The sequence below is a fragment of the Rana temporaria genome, chromosome 13 (genome assembly GCF_905171775.1).
Source record: "Rana temporaria chromosome 13, aRanTem1.1, whole genome shotgun sequence".
NCBI classification, from domain to species: Eukaryota; Metazoa; Chordata; class Amphibia; order Anura; family Ranidae; genus Rana; species Rana temporaria.
In genome coordinates this window covers 89,611,994-89,638,307 of record NC_053501.1, presented here as the reverse complement: position 1 = coordinate 89,638,307, position 26,314 = coordinate 89,611,994, and the positions used below count along the sequence as shown (strand labels likewise).

The window sequence follows — 26,314 nt, the reverse complement described above, 5'->3', positions numbered from 1 at the left end:
ATCTCCTAGTAAACTACTAGGTAGCCTTTTCAGGGGCAGAAATTTGTTTAAATGATTAGCTCACCTGATGGCACCCTTTCAACTAGTCGTTGGTGTCAGCAATTCTACTAGAAACTTTTGATGTCGGACTACATAACTATATTGAAAATTCTGAATTTGTGTCCATTGTGTTTAAGGCTGTGGATTTTACATTTATCCTTTCCAAATGTCCCCCCCCCCCCCTCCTTCCCTGCCCTATATATACCCATTCCATTCATCTTAAATGAGCCCATAACCTCCTTGATCTGCATTGGCCTACCCCAGCTAGTCCTCTTTACTAAACTGTTTGGCCACATTGAAGGTCCTATGGAGAATATGCTGCACATTTGCAGTGTAAGTAGAAAGTAGGTGACCAAGTGGGTACTCTAAACAAAAACTTTTACAATGGGGAACATACTTTTAAAAAGAAACTCTGAATTATGAGGTGTATCAGGAAACCTACTTTTAGAATGGAAAAAGTAAGGAAAATGCACAGTACCTTCCACTACCACCACCATGTTTGAATATGAAACCATCTGGGGATTCTCTCTGATGCCAGTATTTGACAACGCATATAAAATGTATTATAATTCTTCTTTAACAGATCACAGATTTTGGATTGTCTAAGATTATAGGGGCTACTACGTCTGCAAAGCCATCGTTTGAAGGGACAGTGTCCTACATGCCACCCGAAGCTCTAAAGGATATTAACTATCAGCCTTCAAAATCATATGATGTTTACAGGTTAGAAAAAACTGGCCATGGATTTATGAATTGCATTATAGTATTTTGAAACTGCGTACATAATGAATAATAGTGACTGTTCCGTGTACATATCTAGGGGTTGATTTACTAAAACTGGAGAGTGCGAAATCTGGTGCAGCTCTGCATAGAAACCAATCAGCTTCCAGTTTTTTTTTTTGTCAAAGCTTAATTGAACAAGCTGAAGTTAGAATCTGATTAGCTACCATGCACAGCCGCACCAGATTATGCACTCTCCAGCCTTAGTAAATCAACCCCAGAGTGTGAGAACTAGCTTCAAGTGGTATTGCATTAAGGACAGGGCCGATCCTAGGGTCACAGACGCCTGGGTGCAGAAATATTTCTGGTGCCCCCACATGGGCATGGTCATCTTACTAACTCCTCCCCTTTACATATGTTTCTATGGCTATGACTTAAACACAGATATGCTCCCCTAAGAAGTCTTCATTAGTGTCCCCCATCAGAGTGTCCCCCATCAGAGCCCCCCCACAGCATGTGTCCCCCATCAGAGCCCCCCACAGCATGTGTCCCCCATCAGAGCCCCCACAGCAGGTGTCCCCATCAGAGCCCCCCCCACATCAGGTGTCCTCATAGTGTAAGTGTACTCCTGGATAGAGACCTCCTCTGTCTGCAGAGGTGACCCTTAGAACCATGGTCAGGTCTCTACAAAAACCCATGCACACACCTGTGCGATCAGTGTGCCAATTGTTCACAAAACCCAGGCCCAGGACTAGAGATTTCATCCCTCCCAAATCACTACGAAATTTTCAGGCTCCAGGTCCCAAAACAGGTTTTATCAGCTGATAAAATTAAACCCCCCTGGAGCTCCTTAACCTGTCTGGATGAGAATCCTGGCTCTTTTTTACCCCAGTTACAAACTATATATAAAAAAAGATTTCTTTCTTAAACACTTGTTTTAAGTTTAATATTTTTATTTTCAATGCAAAGAATAAAGACAACACAAAGCTGTGCACAAAGATATGATACACAATCCAATGATAGACCATGGGGGTTATTTACGAAAGGCAAATCCACTCTGCACTACAAGTGCACCTGAAAGTGCACTTGGAACTGCAGTCGCTGTAGATTTGAGAAGAAGATCTGAAATGAGGGGAAGCTCTTTATCATCCAATCATGTGCAAGCTAAAATGCTGTTTTTTATTTTCCTTGCATGCCCCCCTTAGATCTACAGCGACTGAACTTCCAAGTGCACCTTTGGAGGAACCCTAGTTGAGAAACCCTGATATAGAATGTAACTGAAGACACCTAAAGTGCAAAGTGGATTTGCCTTTCGGAAATGACCCCCCATGAGTTACTATTGCAGTGCATGGCAGGTAAAATGCCAAAGAGAAACTATACCATCAGATATCATATATAGAAAGTTGGCATTTAAGAGACATACTTGTCCCACTGTGTGGAAAAGCGATATAAACCCACGAGCAGCAGGCAGTATCATAGAGAATGCATGACTCTTGGATCATATAAAATGATTACTAAACTGACCAAGGATATAAATGTGCAGGTACCTAGTTGAATCCCAAAAAGCTCTAAAATAGAAACTTTGATATTTTCTAGCAGTGTTGAGCGCTAGCTAGTACCATTCTGCCTCCCACACCTTTCTATTGACCAGCCAGGGCTCCCATTGCAGTGATGGGGAAATTGGAAGGTGCAGAAAGTTGTAGGTGGTGGGATAGCTTTGCATATTGCATTTAAGTGTAAAATTGTTCATATTAAAGCACCCTGAGATCTGGGGCTCCTAAAGTACATAAGAAGACATGGGTATGTGAGAACCTGCATTCTAGTCTTTAGGTGTCTTCAGTTACATTCTATATCAGGGTTTCTCAACTAGGGTTCCTCCAAAGGTTGCTAGGGGTTCCTTGAGCAATGACCAATTTTTGCCTCTTATGCCGCGTACACACGACCGTTATTCATGTCATGGAAAAAAACAACGTTTTTCTCGACGTGATTCCTCTCAAGCCTGCCTTGCATACTCACGATCGTGAAAAAAAATGCTTGAGCAAAGCGCGGTGACGTACAACACGTACGACGGCACTATAAAGGGGAAGTTCTATTCGAATGGCGCCACCCTTTGGGCTGCTTTTGCTGATTTTGTGTTACCGCGTGTTAGTAAAAGTTTGGTGAGAGACTATTCGCGCTTTTCAGTCTTCGTGTTTTTCAGTCTCTTACAGCGTGACGAATGTGCTATCTCTATTACAAACACTAGTTTTACCAGAACGAGCGCTCCTCTCTCATAACTTCTGAGCATGCGCGTTTTTTCCCCCTCGTTAAAGTGTACACACGACCATTTTTCACGATGTGAAATAGAACGACGTTGAGAAAAATGCTCTGGAGCATACACACGACCGTTTTTCATGACCAATTAAAAAAATGTTTGAAGAATATAATAGAATTTTTTTAATTGCTAGATTTTGATTGCTATGCCCTTGGGTGGCAATCAACACCCTGAATATATATAGTGCCACATCCTAGTGAATGTTTGAAGAATATATTACAAAAGATGGACTTTATAGGCACTACTTAGAAATGTAAAAAATAGATTTTTAATAATCTGCAAATATGTACAATTCAAGGATGCCAATTGCATCTAATGAAACATATAAAACAATAAAATAAAAACAAAATGTCAAGGTATAAGACCAGGTGAAGAAACCGCAAATACAGGCTAATATTGTTGTTAACACTGTCGCCAAAGCGTGACGATTGGGGTTGATATTGCCTGGGTCGACACCGTCAAAGTCTTGACATGTATAGAAGTTGCTCAAAGGTTGCTCTACATGTTTCGCTGATCAGAGCCGCTTCCTCAGGAGAATTAGAACTACAACATATAAAGAATAACAGACAAAGAAAAGAAAAAATATTAAGACATATGCTCAAAAGTAGAGTTGAGCGGACACCTGGATGTTCGGGTTCGGACCCGAACCCGAACTTTGAAAAAAAAGTTCGGGTTCGGGACCCGAACTTTGACCCGAACCCGAATCCCACTGAAGTCAATGGGGACCTGGACTTTTGACTACTAAAATGTCTCTAAAAAGGGAGGGCTGCAAATGGCAGCAAAATGTCGGGAAGAGCATGGCAAGTACTCTGGAAATAAATGTGGATAGGGAAATAAAATAAATAAATAATAATTTTGACCTAGGAGGACGAGGTCCATATGTAGTAGGTGGTTGAGGTGGATGTGGCGGTGTAGGTGGAAGCGGCGGTGGAGGAGGTAGCCAACACAGCAGGTTTTGGTTTTTAATTGATTTATTTTTTAAATTAGGGTAAACCCCAAAAGAGTGAGAAAGATCTAGGGTTGCTACCTCATCCCTTTAAACCTGAACACAGAGTAATTACACAGGTTCTGGGGCTAATTTAATGTCGATAAGGCACCAAGTGAGTTTAATTAGCAGCACCTTAATCAGCCAGAGAACCTGTGTAATTAATATGTTTTTGCTTTTAAAGGGATGAGATGGCAACCCTAGAAAGATCAGAAAAAAAACAATGGCTGGGTAAAGCCGGCCCAGTGTCTATTCTGCACAAGGTACATACAAGTCCTCTGGGATCCATGCCTGGTTCATTTTAATGAACGTGAGCTTGTCCACATTGGCTCTGGACAGGCGGCTGCGCTTGTCTGTGATAACGCTCCCTGCCGTTCTAAATACACGTTCAGACAATACACTGGCCGCAGGGCAGGCCAACACCTACAAGGCGTAAAGGGCAAGCTCAGGCCATGTGCCCAATTTGGAGACCCAGAAGTTTAAGGGGGCATAGCCGTCATTCAGTACGTGTAGGCGTGTGCACACATACTGCTCCACCATGTTGCTGAAATGCTGCGTCCTGCTAAAACGTTCCATATCAGCTGGTGGTGCTGTTTGTTGTGGCGTGCTGACAAAGCTTTTCCACATTTCGGCCATGCTAACCCTGCCTTCTGAGGTGCTGGCGGTGCCCCTGCTGCGTTGGCGACCTCTTTCTCCTCCTCTGCCTTCGCCTTGTGCTTCCACTGTGCCCCCGCTGCCAGGTGGGAATTGCACCAGCAGCGCGTCTACCAGCTTGCGCTTGTACTCGTGCATCTTGCGATCACGCTCCAGTGAGGGAATTAAGGACGGTACATTGTCCTTGTAACAGGGATCCAGCAGCGTGGCCACCCAGTAATCAGCACCTGTTAAAATGTGCGAAACACGGCGGTCGTTGCGGAGACCCTGCAGCATGTAATCGCTCATGTGTGCCAGGCTGCCTAGAGGCAACGAAAAGCTGTCCTCTGTGGGAGGTGTATCATCTGTGTCCTCTGTATCCCCCCAGCCACGCACCAGTGATGGCCATGAGCTGGTCTGGATGCCATCCTGCTGTGAACATGGTTCCTCCTTCTCCTCCATGTCTTCCTCCTCCTCATCCTCCACCGCGTCATCCTCCAGAACTGTGCCCTTGCTGGACAATTGTGTACCTGGCCTTTGTTGGTGCACGAACCCACCCTCGGCGCCACTTGTGAATGACTGCCCTGAAAGCCTTGGAAATGATCCTGATTCCTCCTCCTCCTCCTGTGCCACATCCTCTTCCATCATCGCCCGTAGCGTTTTTTCAAGGAGGCATAGAACTGGGATAGTCACGCTGAGAGCGGCGTCATTGGCACTGGTCATGTTGGTGGAGTACTCGAAACAGTGCAACAAGGCACACAGGTCTCACATGGAGGCCCAGTTATTGGTGGTGAAGTGGTTCTGTTCCGCATGCTGCAGCTGAAACTTCACTATCGCCTGCTGCTGCTTCAACAGTCTGGCTAGCATGTGCAAGGTGGAGTTCCACCTTGTGGGCACATCACATATGAGGCGCTGAGCGGGAAGGCCGAAGTTACGCTGCAGCGCTGACAGGCGAGCAGCAGCAGGGTGAGAACGCCGAAAGTGCGCACAGACGGCCCGTACTTTCTGCAGAAGCTGTGGCATATCGGGGTAAGTTTTCAGGAACCTCTGCACCACCAAATTCAGCACATGCGCCAGGCAAGGGATGCGCGTCAAACCGGCTAGGCCCAGAGCTGCTACGAGATTTTGCCCGTTATCGCACACCACCAGGCCCGGCTTGAGGCTCACTGACGCCAACCACTCATCGGTCTGTTGTTCCATGTCCCTCCACAACTCCTGTGCGGTGTGTGGTTTTTCCCCCAAACAGGAACGTTTTAAAACTGCCTGCTGGCGTTTACCCATGGCTGTGCTGAAGTTGGTGGTGAATTTGTTACGCTGACTGGATGAGAAAGCGGTAGAGGATGAGGAAGCGGAGTAGGAGGAGTTAGGAACAGGAGGCAAACTGAAGCGCCCTGCAATCCTCGGCGGTGGAAGGACATGCGCCAAACTGCTATCCGCCTCAGGCCCAGCCGCCACTGCATTTACCCAGTGCGCTGTTAGGGAGATATAACGTCCCTGACCGTGCTTACTGGTCCACGGATCCGTAGTTAGGTGGACCTTGGCACAGATGGCATTGCGCAGTGCACACCTGATTTTGTCCCCCACTTGGTTGTGCAGGGAAGGGATGGCTCGCCTGGAAAAGTAGTGGCGGATGGGCACGATGTACTGTGGGACAGCCAATGCCATCAGGCTTTTAAAATTCTGCGTCTCCACCAGACGGAATGCCAGCATTTCAAAGGCCAGTAATTTTGAAATGCTGGCATTCAGGGCCAGGGATCGCGGGTGGGTAGGGGGGTACTTCCTCTTCCGCTCCAGTGTTTGGGAGATAGAGAGCTGAATGCTTCCATGGGACATTGTGGAGATGTTTGGTGACCCAGGTGGTAGTGTTGCTTGCCGGTCCTCTAATTGAGGGGTGGCAGGTGGCACTGTCACTACAGAGGTGGATGAAGAGGCCCGAGACTGATGCAGAAGAGGAAGCAGGAGGAGCCAGAGACCTTTCTTGGTTTTTGAGGTGTCTACTCCACTGCAGCTCGTGCTTTGCACTTAGATGCCTGGTCATGCAGGTTGTGCTCAGGTTGAGAACGTTTATGCCTCGCTTCAGGCTCTGATTGCACAAGGTGAAAACCACTCGTGTCTTGTCATCAGCACATTGTGTGAAGAACTGCTACGCTAGGGAACTCCTTGAACCTGGCTTTGGTGTGCGCGGTCCCTTGCTGCGTTTGGCAGTAGCAGGCGTACTGTCTAGGGGACGGACGCTCTGCTTTGGCACCCTGCCCCCTCTTCTGCTGTGCTGGTGGCTCTGTGCGACCACCGCCTCTTCCTCCGAACTACATGGGTCACCTGCATGAGGTTGATTCCATGTCGGGTCGAGGACCTCATCGTCCTCCACATCTTCCACCCAGTCTTCACCACTGCCCTCCTTGTCGGTCTGCACAATTGCAAAAGCACCAGCAGTTGGCAACTGTGTTTCATCATCATCCAAGATGTGCTGTGATGGTCCCCCCATGTACACATCTTGAAATATAAGTGGTTGGGCATCGGTGCACTCAATCTCTTCCACTTCTGGGGCTGGGCTAGGTGAATGGCCCTGGGAACACATGCGAACAGATTAATCAAAAAGAAGAAGAGACTGCTGCATGATTTGGGGCTCAGATTGCTTGACTGATTTGCAAGGGGGTGAGGTGAAAGACTGATGGTGGACATCGGCTGCTGGCGCCAACTCTGAACTTTCAACACAAGACTGGTTGGGAGACAATGTGAAGGAACTGGAGGCACTGTCAGCAACCCAATCTACTACCGCCTGTTCTGCTCCTGGCCTCAACATTCGTAGAGCTGGATTAGGCCCGACAAAATACTGCTGCAGGCTCTGTTGCCTACTCACACCTGAGAAAGGTGTTTCACTTGTGCGTGTAGCTGGCACAGACCGACCACGTCCTCTCCCTGTAACAGGAGCTCCACCAGCAGCACCACGACCGCGGCCACGTCCCTTATTTGAAGTTTTCCTCATATTTCTCAAATGTATGATCTTGCCCTAAATGGGTGTTTTTTTAAATACAACAATAGTGTAATATGGTGTAATATGCAGAGATTCACCTATATAATTCTTTCTCTATAGCAAGAAGCAGGAACCTAGCCCTAAACAATGTACTGCACAGACAGTATATCACAGGGGACAGGTGGAGTGCTGGTGAAATATGCAGAGATTCACCTATATAATTCCTTCCCTATAGCAAGAAGCAGGAACCTAGCCCTAAACAATGTACTGGACAGACAGTATATCACAGGGGACAGGTGCAGTGCTGGTGAAATATGCAGAGATTCACCTATATAATTCTTTCCCTATAGCAAGAAGCAGGAACCTAGCCCTAAACAATGTACTGCACAGACAGTATATCACAGGGGACAGGTGCAGTGCTGGTGAAATATGCAGAGATTCACCTATATATTTCTGTCCCTATAGCAAATAGCTGGAACCTGTCCCTAAACAATGTACTGGACACACACACACAGTATATGACCGGTGCGGTGCTGGTGAAATAGGCAGAGAGTCACCTATATATTGCTGTCCCTATAGCAAATAGCAGGAACCTCTCCCTAAACAATGTAATGGACACACACAGTATATCACAGGTGACAGGTGCAGTGCTGGTGAAATAGGCAGAGAGTCACCTATATATTGCTGTCCCTATAGCAAATAGCTGGAACCTGTCCCTAAACAATGTACTGGACACACACACACAGTATATGACAGGTGCGGTGCTGGTGAAATACGCAGAGAGTCACCTATATATTGCTGTCCCTATAGCAAATAGCTGGAACCTCTCCCTAAACAATAAAAAAGAAAAAGTGGTGGGACCCCCTAAATGGGGCTTTAAAGGCAACAAAGGTATACAGTAATCACAGTAATCCAAAAAATATATAATTTAATATTCAAAAATGGAAATTGTACACATATATCACATAGAATTATTTAAAAACAATACATGGTTAAGTGTCATTGAAAAACAAGGTCCATGAAGACATACATGGCCCTACGCGTTTCGGATTACCCTTCATCAGGGGCCGAAGTATATGTAGTCAACGAGTATAAGAACCACTTTTCTAAAAAACAAAGAAAGCATATATGTTGCAAGTGTTACAAAATAGAAAAATGGCAATAAATGCATCAAAAGGTGCAGATAAAAACACACACATACCAATCACAGCGTTTAATCAACCCTGCACACCCCAGAGAAAGGACACCACTATCAGAACGCAGAAAGACTCCTCTGGATGAAATTAAGAGGAAGGAAGCCGGCGGTGCAGAATCACATATAGCAAGACCTCAGGCCCATATAGTCACAAAGTAACATATGATAATGTAAAAACCTGTCCATAAAAAAAGGGACAGGATAAATATACATGTAATGAAATACCTAACCATATGTAGAAAAATATGTCAAAAAATAATAATTAAATAACTGCATACCTGAGGTTAGCAGAAATGTGTCATATTAAATTTGGCCAGAGGTGTCAGTAGAGAGCTAGCAGAGCTCCGATCTGTGAATACAATGGATGGCAATAGAAACAGGCATTAGATAAGGAAGGAGGGAACCAATGCAAAAGGTGATAAATAAAAGGATCCAGAGTAAGGGAGTACTTACAAGAGACAAGCGCTCAGTGTGGCCACCAGACATGTCACTAGTACCTCTGCCATCCAGCAATGCAATTGTATTCACAGATTGGAGCTCTGCTAGCTCTCTACTGACACCTCTGGCCAAATTTAATATGACACATTTCTGCTAACCTCAGGTATGCAGTTATTTAATTATTATTTTTTGACATATTTTTCTACATATGGTTAGGTATTTCATTACATGTATATTTATCCTGTCCCTTTTTTTATGGACAGGTTTTTACATTATCATATGTTACTTTGTGACTATATGGGCCTGAGGTCTTGCTATATGTGATTCTGCACCGCCGGCTTCCTTCCTCTTAATTTCATCCAGAGGAGTCTTTCTGCGTCCTGATAGTGGTGTCCTTTCTCTGGGGTGTGCAGGGTTGATTAAACGCTGTGATTGGTATGTGTGTGTTTTTATCTGCACCTTTTGATGTATTTATTGCCATTTTTCTATTTTGTAACACTTGCGACATATATGCTTTCTTTGTTTTTTAGAAAAGTGGTTCTTATACTCGTTGACTACATATACTTCGGCCCCTGATGAAGAGTAATCCGAAACGCGTAGGGCCGTGTATGTCTTCATGGACCTTGCTTTTCAATGACACCTAACCATGTATTGTTTTTAAATAATTCTATGTGATATATGTGTACAATTTCCATTTTTGAATATTAAATTATCTATTTTTTGGATTACTGTGATTACTGTATACCTTTGTTGCCTTTAAAGCCCCATTTAGGGGGTCCCTCCACCTTTTCCTGTTTACCAGGGGTGTTGGCAACTTACGTGAATCATATAGAGATGTTCCATTTATGGTTCTCCCTAAACAATGTACTGGACACACACAGTATATCATAGGTGACAGGTGCAGTGCTGGTGAAATAGGCAGAGAGTCACCTATATATTGCTGTCCCTATAGCAAATTGCTGGAACCTCTCCCTAAACAATGTACTGGACACACACAGTATATGACAGGTGACAGGTGCAGTGCTGGTGAAATAGGCAGAGAGTCACCTATATATTGCTGTCCCTATAGCAAATAGCTGGAACCTCTCCCTAAACAATGTACTGGACACACACAGTATATCATAGGTGACAGGTGCAGTGCTGGTGAAATAGGCAGAGAGTCACCTATATATTGCTGTCCCTATAGCAAATTGCTGGAACCTCTCCCTAAACAATGTACTGGAATCACACAGTATATGACAGGTGCAGTGCTGGTGAAATAGGCAGAGATTTACCTATATATTGCTGTCCCTATAGCTGGAACCTCTCCCTAAACAATGTACTGGACACACACAGTATATCACAGGTGACAGGTGCAGTGCTGGTGAAATATGCAGAGAGTCAGCTATATATTTCTGTCCCTATAGCAAATAGCAGGAACCTAGCCCTAAACTATAAGATGCAGATCTCGCAGAAATAAACTGTGCTGGTGTAGATTTCTCAAGCAGGATAATCCTATCTAACACTGTCCCTCAATCAACAGCAGCCTGTCCCTACCCTAGCTAAAGCAGACTGACGAGCCCTGAACGATGTAATGCACAGTCCCTAAACGATAAGATGCAGATCTCACAGAAATAAACTGTGCTGGTGTAGATTTCTCAAGCAGGATAATCCTATCTAACACTGTCCCTCAATCAACAGCAGCCTGTCCCTACCCTAGCTAAAGCAGAGTGACGAGCTGTGCTGTGTGCCTCTATCTGATATAGAGGCTGGTCACATGCTGGGTCACACGCTGCACTGGCCAATCACAGCCATGCCATTAGTAGGCATGGCTGTGATGGCTTCCTAGTCTCACTAGTAAAACAAATGGCGATTGGCTGTCGTGCAGCGCACCATAAAATAGCCGAACTCCAAACCCGAACCCAAACTTTTTCCAATTATTCGGGTTCGGGAACAAAAAAAAAAACAAAGTCCGTAGTTTCCAATTATTCGGGTTCGCTCAACCCTACTCAAAAGCAGATCCCCATGCAGGGATCGTGAATAAGCATTGGGTAAATATTATTGTACACTCACCAATCTAGTGGTGTTATTGGAGAATGTCCAGCATGATCGTTATGCACTTCCAAAGATTATAACTTCAGCCTACCTACACCCGGCCGGATGAGGATAGATGAGAAACCGAAAATTCCTATACTGCGTACTGCTGTGGCCAACAACTGGTTCAGTTGATGCACAAGGGGGTACACCAGGTAGCTAAAGAAATTACTGTATTTTAGATTTATGGTACAAAGCACTCGAATATAAAGCTCCTGCTATAGGGAAGGTGCAAAAGCTGACATTGGGGCTATTTACAAATTTGCTGTAACATTTTTGCTAAGGTATATTAAACATTTATCTATTTGGCATTATGTGTCCGATTATAGAAAATATGCTTATAGTATAAGACACTGCCATTGGTCCTATATACTTAGTGCGGATAAGGTGACATATCCTATTATGGATATTATTTTAATAATATATATAATTGTTTTACACTCAATACAAAAATATATAAATGTATACAAACATTTGGTAGGTTGTTTAAATGTTGGTACACTCCCGTTCTGGGAGATCAGAGCGTACCAACCATAGTAAAAAAAGCAAAATACTCAGAACCTATATTGCAATTAATGGGACCATTTAGGCATCTTTTTCTTGGCTATACTGATAAATATTATTGTTTGTGCGTTAGAAAACCCTGGCTAAATGGCAAATAACAATATGGGCCGGATTCAGATAGGAGATACGACGGCGTATCTCCTGATACGCCGTCGTATCTCTGAGTGCCGGCCGTCGTATCTATGCGCCTGATTCAGAGAATCAGTTACGCATAGATATCCCTAAGATCCGACTGGTGTAAGTGTCTTACACTGTCGTATCTTAGGCTGCATTATCACGCTGGCCGCTAGGTGGCGCTTCCGTATAGTTATGCGAGGAATATGCTAAATAGGTATTTACGCCGATTCAGAAACGTACGTCCCATTTTTTTACGTTGTTTACGTTAGGCTTTTTTCGGCGTAAAGTTACCCCTGCTATATGAGGCGTAGCTACTGTTAAGTATGGACGTCGTTCCCGCGCCGAGTTTTGAAAATTTTAGGTTGTTTGCGTAAGTCGTTCGCGAATAGGGCTTTGCGTAAGTTACATTCACGTCGATACCAATGAGGCTTTGCGGCGTAATTTCGAGCATGCGCACTGGGATTTTTTCACGGACGGCGCATGCGCCGTTCAGAAAAAAACGTTAAAAACGCAGGGTCAAGTAAAATTTAAATAAAACACGCCCCCAACATCCCCATTTGAATTAGGCGGGCTTACACCGCCACACATACGTTACGCCGCCGTAACTAAAGGCGCAAGTTCTTTCTGAATACAGAACTTGCGCCCAAAGTTACAGCGGCGTAATGTATCGGAGATCCGTTACCCCGGAAGAAAGATGCGCTCATCTTTCTGAATCTAGCCCTATAAGTGTATATAATTATATACAGATACACTTAAGCATGCATGGATGTAAAGAATATAAATAGTTGAATATAAACTTGCCTTATTGGTTGTAAGGAGCACTAATACAGAGACTATGGACAGTGGAGCCCTTAAGGCTCAATTGCAGTTGGAGCAGATCTGGCAAGCAAACAGCGAAAATATTGCATGTTAGACCACTTTAAAAGTGAGGCTAATTAGTGAGAGACTGACTGGAATCAACATCCAGACGGTTCCATGGTGACTCACCTCCCAATATGTGCAGGGCTCTCTGTGACAGGATATGCGATGTGGCTGCACTCTCCAAAAGACAGCTGGAGAGTGAAAACTCACATCGCTTTATATGTACCCCGCTCGCGTTCATGACAGACGTGCGTCTGACGTCACGCGAGCCGGCCACATAGCCTACCGCGCATTCGCCAGCTGGAGCGTGCGCACTCAGAGACCGCTATTATTAAAATAGTATCCATAATATCAGTCACCTTATCCGCACTAAGTATATATGACCCATGGCAGTGTCTTATACTATAAGCATATTTGCTATAATCGGACACATAATGCCAAATAGATAAATGTTTAATATACCTTAGCAACAATGTTACAGCAAATTTGTAGATAGCCCCAATGTCAGCTTTTGCACCTTCCCTAAAGGAGAAGCTTTATATTCGAGTGCTTTGTACCATGAATCTAAAATACAGTAATTTCTTTAGCTACCTGGTGTACCCCCTTGTGCATCAGCTGAACCAGTTGTTGGCCACAGCAGTACGCAGTATAGGAATTTTCAGTTTCTCATCTATCCTCACCCGGCCGGGTGTAGGTGGGCTGAAGTTATAATCTTTGGAAGTGCATAACGATCACGCTGGACATTCTCCAATAACACCACTAGATTGGTGAGTGTACAATAATATTTACCCAATGCTTATTCACGATCCCAGCATGGGGATCTGCTTTTGAGCATATGTCTTAATATTTTTTATTTTCTTTGTCTGTTATTCTTTATATGTTGTAGTTCTAATGCTTCTGAGGAAGCGGGTCTGATCCGCGAAACATGAAGAGCAACCTTTGAGCAACTTCTATACATGTCAAGACTTTGACGGTGTCGACCCAGGCAATATCAACCCCAATTGTCACGCTTTGGCGACAGTATTAACAACAATATTAGCCTGTATTTGCGTTTTTTTTTTCACCTGGTCTTATACCTTGACATTTTGTTTTAATTTTAGTGTTTTAAATGTTTCATTAGATGCAATTGGCATCCTTGAATTGTACATATTTGCAGATTATTAAAAATCTATTTTTTACATTTCTAAGTAGTGCCTATAAAGTCCATCTTTTGTATTATATTCTTCAAACATTCACTATGATGTGGCACTATATACTGTATATTCAGGGTGTTGATTGCCACCCAAGGGCATAGCAATCAAAATCTAGCAATTAAAAAAATTGCATTTTTCCCGTCATGAAAAACGTTTGTGTGTACACGGCATTAGATAAGTTCCCGCTGAAACTAATGATCTTTTTAGCTATCTGAAAGGGGGGATTCTTCCCAATGACCACAAATGTAGGGAGCATTCTTCCTGCACTGAGCATCACACAAATGTATCATGAGCTGTAGCTATAGTGCTTTTTAGTAGGGGTTCCCTTAGACTGGAAAGTTATTTCAAGGGTTCCTCCATGTTGAAAAGGTTGAGAAATTATGTTCTATATTTACTGATTGTTATAATTTACACACATAGTTGTTTAAAGGAAAAGGAACTTACTATAAACCTAGTGTTTCGGGAATAATTATGAATAATAGTCGTAGCTGGAAATTAATGTTTTATGCTGACATATCAGTCAGTTGTACGCTATTTTATATTGTTTTTACCATATTTTAGACAAACTCTTTACTATGTTTTGCTGTGTTGTAGTTTTGGAATCTTAGCGTGGACAGTTTTTTCAGGGGAAGAGCCTTACCCGGGTAAGTTTTTGCAGACTATTTTTTTTTGTTATGTTTCCATATAGCTAGTAGTAATAAGTCACATTCACCTGGACTTGCTCTGTAAAATAATATATGTTTTGCTATTCGTCAAAGCTTTTTTTTTTAGTTCTAATGAGCTTCAGGAACATACCCCAACACATAATGTGTCAAGGCAGATGTTGCTTCACCCGTTCTCTTTCTGAATGGTACCACATTCTATGTTAATTGGATTAGTAGCTCCTATTCACCCTTGAGTATGAGCGTATGTACAACCCCTTTAACTCCATATTAGATCAGGTTATGTGCTCCCTAGAGGAGACGGGACCCCACTGTTGGATCTTGCAGGTAGCCATGCACCTCACCAATATTCAAGTCAGTTGCCTTGGATCCATGAAGATTTTTTTTTTCCTTCAGGCCTTCTACAATGTTTTTTTTCTCTCAATGTTATTATTAAAGGGGTTGTAAAGGTACCATTTTTTCCCCTAAATAGCTTCCTTTACCTTAGTGCAGTCCTTCACTTACCTCGTCCTTCGATTTTGCTTTTAAATATCCTTATTTCTTCTGAGAAATCCTCACTCCCTGTTCTTCTGTCTGTAACTCCACACAGTAATGTGAGGATTTCTCCCTGGTGTAGAGTGTCGTGCTCCCCCCCTCCCTTGTACTACGGGAGAGTCAGGTCGCCTACTAACACACAGCTCCTTTCTCTAGCTGCAACGTAGAGAGCGTTCTGACTCTCCTGTAGTCCAAGGGAGGGGGCAAGCACGACACTCCACACCAGGGAGAAAACCTTGCATTACTGTGTGGAGTTATAGACAGAATAAGAGGAAGTGAGGATTTCTCAGAAGAAATAAGGACATTTAAAAGCAAAATCGAAGGATAAGGTAAGTGAAGGAGGACTGCACTAAGGTAAAGGAAGCTATTTAGGAAAAAAATTGTACCTTTACAACCCCTTTTTGTGGTTGAACTGAATGGACTTGTGTCTTTTTTCAACCTTTTTGTTTTTTTATGAGTAATTTTTTTTAGATCTTTTGATATCTTTTTCAGCTGGCCTTTTTTTTGTCATTCTCTGGGTTACTAGATGCACTCTGTTTCATCATTTCAACAAACCAGCCTCAATGCATTTTCTGTTCCTTACACCGTAGATTTTTGTCTATTTCCTTATTACCTGAGCGAACATTGAAACTTATTATGATTTATAATGGCTCTTAAAGTACTTTCCTATAATGTGAAGGGCTTGAATTCCATAAAAAAAAGATGGAAAGCTTTGAAGGAATTCAGCCTCTGGAGCAGATGTAATTATGGTCCAGGAGAGGAGACTCATTTCCGACCCTGGGGCGTCTGACCCCTCGGGGAAGGCCGGCGTAGCAGTTTTAATTAAACGATTGACCCTTATTCGAATACTTTCTTCAATATTGGATCCCCACGGTTTGTTTGTGCTCCTGAAGTGTACCCATCTGAATACGTCCTTTAATCTGGCAAACATATGTGCCCCTAATTCGGGACAGATTGGTTTTCTCACGAAAGTTTTTGAAAAACTTCAGACTATTTCACAGCCCTCTATGGTTATAGGAGGCGATTTTAATATGTTCATGTCCCCGACTAAAGATGGATTTGCCTTATTTCAATCTACTCCGCCAGCCCAAGCTCAAAAGCTATCCACCTCTTTTTGCAAATTGGTTCGCTCTTACAATCTTTATGGTACGTGGAGAGTAAAGCATCCTACTCACAAATAATATACATTCCGAATGGTACCCCCACTTATTGTCCTCATACCATGTCTAAGGTGTTTGGAGATTTCTATAAAGATCTTTATAATTGTCTGAGCTCAGATCCTACCTCACATTTTACACAAGGTAAATTTGACGACTTTATATCATCTATACAACTGCCAGAGATATCCCGTGAACAAAGTTCTAAACTTAATTTGCCTATTACGGCCGAGGAAATTTCTAAAGTGATCAAACTTTTATCGTTCCATAAGTCTCCGGCTCCCCTATTTTTACTACAAAACCTTCCTCCCAACATTAGGCCCACGCCTACTGACCCTATTCTCATCATTGCTCAAAGGCACTCTCCCACATCCTGAATTTTTACATGCGTACATAATTGTTATACCAAAAACAGGCAAAGACCCCTTACTACCTGATAACTACCATCCCATATCATTGTTAAATTCAGACTATAATATATTTACCAAAATTCTAGCCAATAGACTCTCACTATTGCTGCCGTCTCTAATACATAAGGATCAGGTGGGCTTTGTTTCAACTAGACACGCAGGAGACAACACAAGACGTACAATAGATCTGATAGATCTCCTAACTAAGACAAAGTGCCCTGCCATAGTTTTGAGCGTGGATGCTCAAAAAGCGTTTGATCGCTTAAGCTGGCCATACATGTTCGCATTACTATCCCGATATGGGTTTTTGGGCTCTTTCATTAAAGGGGTTGTAAAGGTTTGTTTTTTATTTTCTAAATAGGTTCCTTTAAGCTAGTGTATTGTTGGTTCACTAACCTTTTCCTTCCATTTCCCTTCTAAATGTTTTTGTCTGAATTTCTCACTCTCACTTCCTGTTACTCCTCAGTAAGCTGTTCTGGCTGACTAACCCCCAGCCAGAACAGCTCGGATGATAGGAGCAAGCTTACTGAGGAGAAACAGGAAGTGAGAAATTCAGACAAAGAGAAAAAACATTTAGAAGGGAAATCGAAGGAAAAGGTTAGTGAACCAACAATGCACTAGCTTAAAGGAACCTATTTAGAAAATAAAAAACAAACCTTTACAACCCCTTTAATGCTTTAAAGGCTCTATATTCACATTCCTCTTCCCAAGTCCAGCTGTCCTCTCATCTGTCGCAGACCTTCCCCCTAAGTAATGGTACCAGACAGGGTTGCCCTTTGTCTGGAGGCCATTAGGTCTCATCCAGTCATTTGCGGGTTTTCGAGATTATAAGCTGTCCCTCTTTGCCGACGATATCCTGCTCACCCATCTCCACATTTCACTACCTTCTCTATACGATACCCTAGCATATTTTAGTTCTATATCATGGTTTAAAATTAATTTGTCCAAAACAGAAGCCCTACCTATAAATGTCCCCCAAGAGCAACTCGCTTCCCGCCAACATAATTTTAAATACCACTGGTGTGCTCATACCCTTAAATATCTAGGTATCCATCTCACCCCCTCTTACTCTACTCTCTATCAGGCCAATTTCCCTCAGATGTTTACGGAAATTACTATTAAACCAATGGACTGTCCTCCCTTTGTCGCTTCTTGGAAGAATTAATATACTCAAGATGTCGATACTTCCCAAACGTCTTTACTTATTTGAGACGCTCCAAGTCCCGATTTCACATCTAAAGGCTCTACAATGAAAGTGCCTATGCTCTGTATGGAATAAGGCCTCCCATCGCATCGCAAGTTCAGTGGTCCTTACTCTTATAACTAAAGGGGGTCTGGCCGCTCCAGACATCATTAAATATTATTATGCGTCTCATTTGCAGGTACTGACATCTTTGACATCTAGAAAGGCCCCAAATAGATGGGCTGAAATCAAAATGGGGATTACTTCCCCGGTGCATCCATGCTACATGTTGTGGCCTTCCTCGAGCAAACATATGGCACAATTGAGATCCATGGGCCAAATTCTCAAAAACATGTGTAAATTTCGGATTATCTAACTTATGTCATTTAAGTTACGGCGCCCTAAGTTGGTGTCGTAAGTACCGTATTCTCAGTGCATTTGCGCACAAAATTGCGCCATCCCTAACTTAAGTTTCAATGCGTAAGGCGTGGTTATGGCAAGTGGGAATGAAGTGGGCGTGCTTCATTGTAATGAGCCGTGACCCCATGCAAATGAAGTGCCGGCCGTACTGCGCATGCGCGCACGAATCTGGACCTCACTGCGCATGTGCAGAACTTTGGTCAGCGCAATCAGTGAGATAGGTAAAAGGCCAAGCGTACTTAGTTTGAAGATCGCCCTGTGTTTAAATAGCCCCAGTCAAACAGACTTCAATTGCAAAAGTATTTCCCTGTGTTCCCTTCCTAAAGCAAGTTGCTTCTGCTTTGAACGTTTGTCAGTGTTTGTTGGTAAGATTTGTTTGTGAGAAAAGTGTTTGTGGAGTTGGAGGGTATAGTTGGTGTTTGTTTTTGCTAATTAGTTCTTTGTTTTGATTGTTTGCCTGATTGTTTTTGATAAGTGTTTGTTTTTTGGTGTGTGATTGTTTTTTGTTTTCCTTTTTTGCCTGATTGTTTTTGATAAGTGTTTGTTTTTTGGGTGAGTTCCCTGTTGCTGGGTGTTGTCTGTCATGGCTCCCAAGCGCAGGAAGCTTAATTTTACCCTGGCAGAGAAGCATATACTTGCTCAGGGCGTCATTAAATTTGGGCGATTTCTCCATGGCCCTGAGAGCCACAACACCACCCCGGCCAGGAGGAAGGAGATCCTTCAAAAGATCACCGATCGGATCAATGCGGCGGGGGGGGGGGGAGACCAGGACCATCGCTGGAGTTCAAAAAAAAATTAATGACTTGAGGAGCGTGTCCCGGAACAAGCTGGCAACGCTGCATGCCCATACCAGGGGCACTGGAGGAGGGGGACCCTGCCCAGTCAGGATGAGTGAGGAGGAATGGGCAGTGGCCCAGTGTTTCCACCCACAGCAGGTGGTGGGCCTGCCTGGCTTTGACAATGATCCTCTTATGAGGACAGGTAATTTTTTTTAATTTCGATCTGGTGATTAGCATGTGTGGGTGGGGGAAGGGAAGATGTGCCAAGTGTGTGGATCCAACAACCTGTGATTGTTTTGTGTCCTCCCCAGATGGCCAGGAGGTTGCAGCCCCATCAGCCCAGGAGGTGGCAGCCCCATCAGCCCAGGAGGTGGCAGCCCCATCAGCCCAGGAGGTGGCAGCCCCATCAGGGCAGGAGGTGGCAGCCCCATCAGGGCAGGAGGTTGCTGGCCCATCAGGGCAGGAGGTGGCAGCCCAATCAGGTCAGGAGGTTGCTGGCCCATCAGGGCAGGCTGCTGCACCACCCCCAAGACAGGCTCATGCAGAGTCCCAAGAAGGGCAGGATTCGCCATGGGAGGGGAGTGCCCACAACTCCCCTAATTTGGATGTTGAGTGGGAGGAGGATGAGGGGGAGGAAGATGACAATATTCTGATTGGGCAGGAAATAATGATGGGCCAAGATATGACCTTTGAATCATCCCCTGAGGGAACCCCACAGGCGCCCAGCAGTCAGGCCCCCATCATGGGTCGCCCCTTCCAACCCTCCTCCAACATGCAGCAGCACCCATGGCTCACTCCAACTCCTCCTCCAAGGCCACAAGCCTCAGGGGCAAGTAGGAGGCCGACCCCGGAAAACAGGGGGGGGTTGGTGCGTCTGCCGGTCAGTCTGTTGAGGGACAATGTCCGGCAGACCCGCAGTCTGTCTGCAATACAAAAAACAATGACCAAGGTGGAGCGCAGCCTGGGTGCAATGAGGGAGTCACTGGGTGACGTGGCCACCAACTCCGTGGGGGTCATCACCTGCTTGTGGGACCTGAGGAACGCCACAACAGGTGTGGCCCAGGAGGTGACTGCCCTCACCCAGGCTGTGCAGGCCAATACCCGGGCTGTGCAGGCCAATACGGCTGAGATTACTTCCTGTCTGACAAGGATAGCCGTTGCCTTGGAGGGAAGGCCAGCAGGAGGACAGACACCAGGGGAGGCTGCTTCTTCCCCTGCACAGACCCCCCCCCTGAAAATACTCCCTCCCCTGCACAGTCTCCCCCCCCCTGAAAATACTCCCTCCCCTGCACAGACCCCCCCCCCGTGAAGATCCCCCAGTCGGCCGTGGCCGTCCCCGTGGCCGTGCCCGTGGCCGTGGGCAGCCCAGAAGGAGCACTCGGCAACATCGTTAATTTGCAGGGGTACTTTTGATTTATTATTTATATTTTTTTTGCTACTGTACTTATGATTTGGTTTATGTGTGTGAATGATGTGTGAATGTGGGGGGGTGGCATTCCTGAAATCATAAGGGCGTCACCCTCAGTTTTGGTGGAGTATGGATCCCCAGGACCAGGGAGAAGTCATCCTAGGTTCCTGAATGGTGTATGAATGCACAGTGACATAATTGGAGCCGTGGCGGGGCGTTACTGCTCCCAAGTACCAAAGGGGGGGGGGGGTACTTGGATCTAATCCAATTCGATGTGCATGTGATGTGTCTGTGCTAAGGACCACAGTGACGTGCATTCATGCATTCTCACTGTGAGATAATTAATGTGCGTTTTGGAACAAAAAAAAAAATTCTCATTGGCATATAAGTAATGTGCATTTAATTTGCAAAGAAAATATTTAAAGGTCACATAATCTCTGTGATTTGTTCTGGGCAAAGCAAAAACAAAAAGATAATTAGGATCCATTTACTGGGCAAAGATGCCTTCAGACAGTTGTCTCCTTATTGCCTGGCCCTCAGCAGACCGGGTAGAGGGGTTTGGGGGGGGGGATTGCCTGGGTGGGGGGTTAGGTCAGGACATATCTCCACATGCAGGCCCCTTCTCAAAGCAAAATTGTGCAGGATGCAACATGCCCCAATAATTTGGCAGACAAAGTCTGGGGAATACAATAGTGTACCCCCAGTCTTGTCAAGGCATCTAAATCTGGACTTGAGAAGGCCAAAAGTCCGCTCCACTATTGCCCGGGTCTTTATGTGCACCTCATTGAATTTCCGTTCTCCGGGTGTTTGGGGGTCCCTAAAGGGGGTCATCAGGTGGGGTCCCAAAGCATATCCTGAGTCACCTGTAAGGGAAAAGACAGGAGGATATTAGTCATGCATGTGCCCCTTGTGATGTCTGCATCATGGGGGGGGGGCATACCTGACACCAATGTCACTCACCAATCAGCCAGCTGTCTCCATAAACGTTCATCTCCAAGTCTCTGTAGATCTTGGTCTGCTGTAGGATGTAACTATCGTGGCACGAGCCAGGAAACTTGGCACAAACGTGCCAGATGAGTCCATGTGCATCTACGATAACCTGTACGTTTATAGAATGCCAGCCTTTCCTATTTCTGAACAGGTGTTCAGTATCATGGGGGGGCTGTAGTGCCACATGGGTGCAGTCTATCGCCCCGATGGTCCTTGGAAAGCCAGCAATGTTATAAAAGTCTGTCATGGCTTGCACACGCTGGTCCTCCTGGGTGGGCATGACAAACTGGTTGCTCATGCGCCGCAGTATGGCAGGGACCACCTGATGGACACATTTGCTCATTGATGACTGCACCATCCCAGCCACACCTCCAGATGCACGCTGGAATGAGCCACTCGATAAAAAATGGAGGGTTGCCATCACTTTTTCGAGAGGTGTCAGGGCATGGGAACGTAGGGTTGGGGCGATTAGATCCTCATGAAGGAGTTGGGTGATCTCCAGGATGGCCTCCCTATCAAAACGGTAGTTGCCAATCACCTCATAAGCTGGCATTTGCCAAATATCACGCCGTGGACGATAAACTCGCGCCTGTGCCCTCATCCTCCTCCTCTGTGCCCTCCTCCTCCTTTGTGCCTGTAAGGCAGCAAGTGCCGTCAGAATCATCGCTGGTCCTGGCATTTTTCAACAAATTACCTTCACAACTAGAGCTCTAACCTCTAGTGACTACCTTCAGCAAACCCTTCCACAGCATGTGTAAAATTAGGGCTGGTTTTATAATGTGGAAATTTAGTCAGAAAAACTAACAGGTGCGCACAGGGCGGAAAATACGGCGCACACACTTAATTCTGAGAATCGCCCTAACTCCCTCATTTGCATCTTTGCCTATCAAAAACAGCGGCGAGCCTAGCGTAATTTGCGCCCGGGAATGCGGGCTGAAAATACGGAAATGTTTGCTTAAGTCGTTTTGACGATCGTGCGCAAATATACGCGCCGTGTAAATTTAAAAAAATGGAGTTAAGTCTGCGTATCTCTTTTGAGAATTTGGCCCCATATGCTTAGGCCCAATGTTATTCACATTATCCATATGGAAGAGTTGCTTGGAACGTTTTTTCCTTTCCTCCCCTTGTCCTCCTTTTTCCAATGTGCTCTTTAACCCAGATATTCCCAATTGTTTATCCTACGAGCGGATGCTACCTTGGACTCAGGCAGGGGTTTTCCAGCTTCAGTACCCTGTGAACCCAGTGACACAGACATGCATGTCTTTTTAAGATCTCCAGGCGAAACACTAGGTCCCTAAGACACTTTTTTTATTCCTACTTGCAATTCAAACACTATTTCTCTATACAATCTCCCTCACTGTCTCTGGAGAAACCCACTACTTTTAAACTCCTTTGTGATAATGGTCCTTACGGACCTCAATTAATTTTGTCTATATACAAAATTCTACATGACGCCCTCCACCACATATATGAAAAAATGGTCCCGTATTTTACAGCAACCTATCTCTTTAAAGGATTGGGGGAAAATATGGGAATCCATATCTAGAACATCACGTTGTGTTGTGCAGAAAGAAACAGCATTTAAGGGTCTTCTTTTCTGGTATAGGACTCCTGGCATCTTGTACGTTCGAAACCTAGAAGCCTCAAGTCTATGCTGGAGATGCCAAGTGTCCACAGACACCCACTTTCATATATTCTGGGAATGCCCCGTTATTAGTTTGTTTTGGGGCCAGATTCAGGATTTTCTGCAAAACCTACTGAACACCCCCATACCTCTCAACTCTATACATTACCTATTGGGTCTTCCTCCACCAGGTATCCCTAAAGCCTCAGGCCCCATACACACGAGAGGATTTATCCGCAGATACGGTCCAGCGGACCGTATCCGCGGATAAATCCTCGAGGATTTCAGAGGATTTCTATGCGATGGCGTGTACACACCATCGCATTGAAATCCGCGCTGAAATCCTCTGCCGATGACGTGTCGCGCCGTCGCCGCTATTATGACGCGGCGACGGGCGCGACGCTGTCATATAAGGAATTCCACGCATGCGTCAAATCATTACGACGCGTGCGGGGAATCCCTTTAGACGGATGGATCCGGTAAGTCTGTACAGACGAGCGGATCCATCCGTTGGAATGGATTCCAGCAGATGGATTTGTTGAGCATGTCAGCAAATATCCATCTGCTGGAAATCCATCCCAGGGGAGATTTCTCTGCGAATAAATATCCGTTGGCGTGTACACACCATAGGATCTATCCGCAGAAACCCATTTGATGGGATTTATCTGCGGATAGATTCTATGGTGTGTATGGGGCCTCAGGGAGACTTATGTCCTTTATTTTATTTGCTGCAAAGCAGCGGGTCATACCTAGATGCTGGTTGTCCACATCTCCCCCTACCTTCCCACAATGTTTAGCTACAGTGACAGACATATGAAGGATGGAACATTTAACTGCATTTATTGATGGTTCATTACCTAGGTCCTTTAAGATTTGGAAGGCATGGAATGAATCTAAAGTTCTCTCCGGAACTGATCCATTCGGTGCCTTAATTAAGAGTCCAGTACACCCAGTGCCGGCCCAAGACATTGTGCTGCCTGGTACCAAGAATGAAATGCTGCCCCCCCCCCCAAAAAAAAATCACGCCCACCAAAATGCCCCCACATTCATTATTTTATATCATGATAACTAAAGTGGACCTGTCATGGCTCTATACATGTATATTGGAGTATAAAAAGAGGACCTTTCATGGCTCTATACATGTATATAGGAGTATAAAAAGAGGACTTGTCATGGCTCTATACATGTGTATAAGAGTGTAAAAGGATGTGTCATAGCTCTATACATGTATGTAGGAATATAAGGAGGACCTGTCATGGCTCTATAAGAAGGACTTGTTATGGCTTTATTCATGTATAGGAGTATAAAGAGGACCGGTCATGGTTCTATACATGTATATAGAGGACCTGTCAAGGCGCTATACATGCATAGGAGTATAAAGATGACTTGTCATGGCTCTATACATGTATGTAGGAGTATAAAGAGGACCTGTCATGGCTCTATACATGTATAAAGAGGACCGATCATGGCTCTATACATGTATATAGGAGTGTAAAAGGACGTGTCATGGCTCAATACATGCATGTAGGAATATATAGAGGACCTGTCATGGCTCTATACATGCATAGGAGTATAAAGAGGACCTGTCATGACTTTATACATGTATATAGGAGTATAAAATGACCTGTGCGTGGCCAAGATATCAGACGGTCACCCGCGATCGCTCCAGAGAGCCAGAACGGGGATCTGTCAATGTAAACATTCTGACAGGGGAGGAGAGACAGATCTGCTGTTCCTAGTGATTAGTGATTGGGGTGATGAGCGCAATAAATGTGCAAGATGTGAAAATGAGCACAGCTGGGTGCTATGTGTGTAGCTAATAAAAGCTAGCAAAGATGAATGCTAAAACTAGCAAAATAAAGCAAGTGATAAAACATAAAGTCCCAATAATAAAACACTTTGTGGATAACTGAGATAATATTGATAGTGTTGTAATTCTTTCTGTGATCTTCTAAGTGAATCTTCACAGCAGTGGGCTCACAGAGCGCTTACCTTCCCAACGTAAGGCGTACGTCCGGCGTAAAGTTATTCCACCTATAGGAGGCGCATCCCATGCAAAGGTATGGACGACGGAACAGCTGTTGTATTTTACGTCGTTTACGTAGTAGTACGTGAATGGGGCTGGGCGTAGGTTACGTTCACGTCGTAGGCATTGAGCCGTCGTATCTTAGGGAGTATGTTCGACGTGATTCTGAGCATGCACGCAAATGCGCCATTCGGTCATACCATCATTTGCATGAGGTCATGGTTCATTAAATGGATCACGCCCACAGTCCACCTACTTTGAATTAGACGGGCTTACGCCAAATGATTTACGTTACGCTGGCGCATTGTAGGGAGCGAGTGCTTTGTGAATACTCTGCTTGCCATTGTGTCGGCGTATCGCATATGAGATGAGATGAGATGAGATGCACAAAGATGCGCCGATCTACCTGAATCTGGCCCTATAACTTTTGTGCAAACTAATCAATATACACTTATTGCATTTTTTTTTACCAAACATATGTAGAAGAATACATCGACCTAAACTGATGAAGAAATGTTAATTTTGATTTTTTTGGATGTTATTATAGCAAAAAGTAAAAAAAAAAATTTTTTTTTCAAAATTGTCGCTATTTTTGTGTATAGCACAACAAATAAAAACCGCAGAAGTGATCAAATACCACCAAAAGAAATCTTATTGTGGGGAAAAAATTACGTAAATTTTGTTTAGGTACAACGTCACATGACTGCGCAATTGTCAGTTAAATCGATGCAGTGCCGAATAACAAAAAAAAAAGAAAAAGAAAAAGTGCATTATTACATTGTTATATCAAATAAAATAGTTCAACTCACCATCAGTGGGAGCCCCAAGTGTGTCACTTGCCGCGTCACCTGCCACCAGATGCAGATTGTCACTTGCCACATGTTGCAGATTGTCACTTGCCACATGTAGGGCAGTCCTCTCTTTTTCCTGTGTCCTGTAGCAATCACTCCCTCAGTTTCTTCCTGGTTCTAGACTCTCTTCCAGCAGAGTGCATGCTGGGGGCTGAAGTCTGCTG

General features: G+C 44.6%; 1 protein-coding gene and 1 long non-coding RNA gene across 2 annotated transcripts in view; both read left to right on the top strand.

Moving 5' to 3' along the window:
• LOC120920629 (receptor-interacting serine/threonine-protein kinase 3-like) overlaps nt 1-14,917 on the top strand; it is a 31,008-nt gene extending 16,091 nt beyond the window's left edge. Inside the window, exons 3-4 of the mRNA XM_040332812.1 lie at nt 623-762; nt 14,701-14,917. Of these exons, the coding sequence (XP_040188746.1) occupies nt 623-762; nt 14,701-14,794 (234 nt within the window). The 3' untranslated portion in view covers nt 14,795-14,917. The remainder of the gene's footprint in view (nt 1-622; nt 763-14,700) is intronic.
• LOC120920630 lies at nt 9,389-10,026 on the top strand. Its single transcript, XR_005744751.1, has 3 exons — nt 9,389-9,461; nt 9,562-9,733; nt 9,829-10,026. It is a non-coding gene; the product is annotated as an uncharacterized LOC120920630 (long non-coding RNA).
• Nucleotides 14,918-26,314: the final 11,397 nt, after the last annotated feature.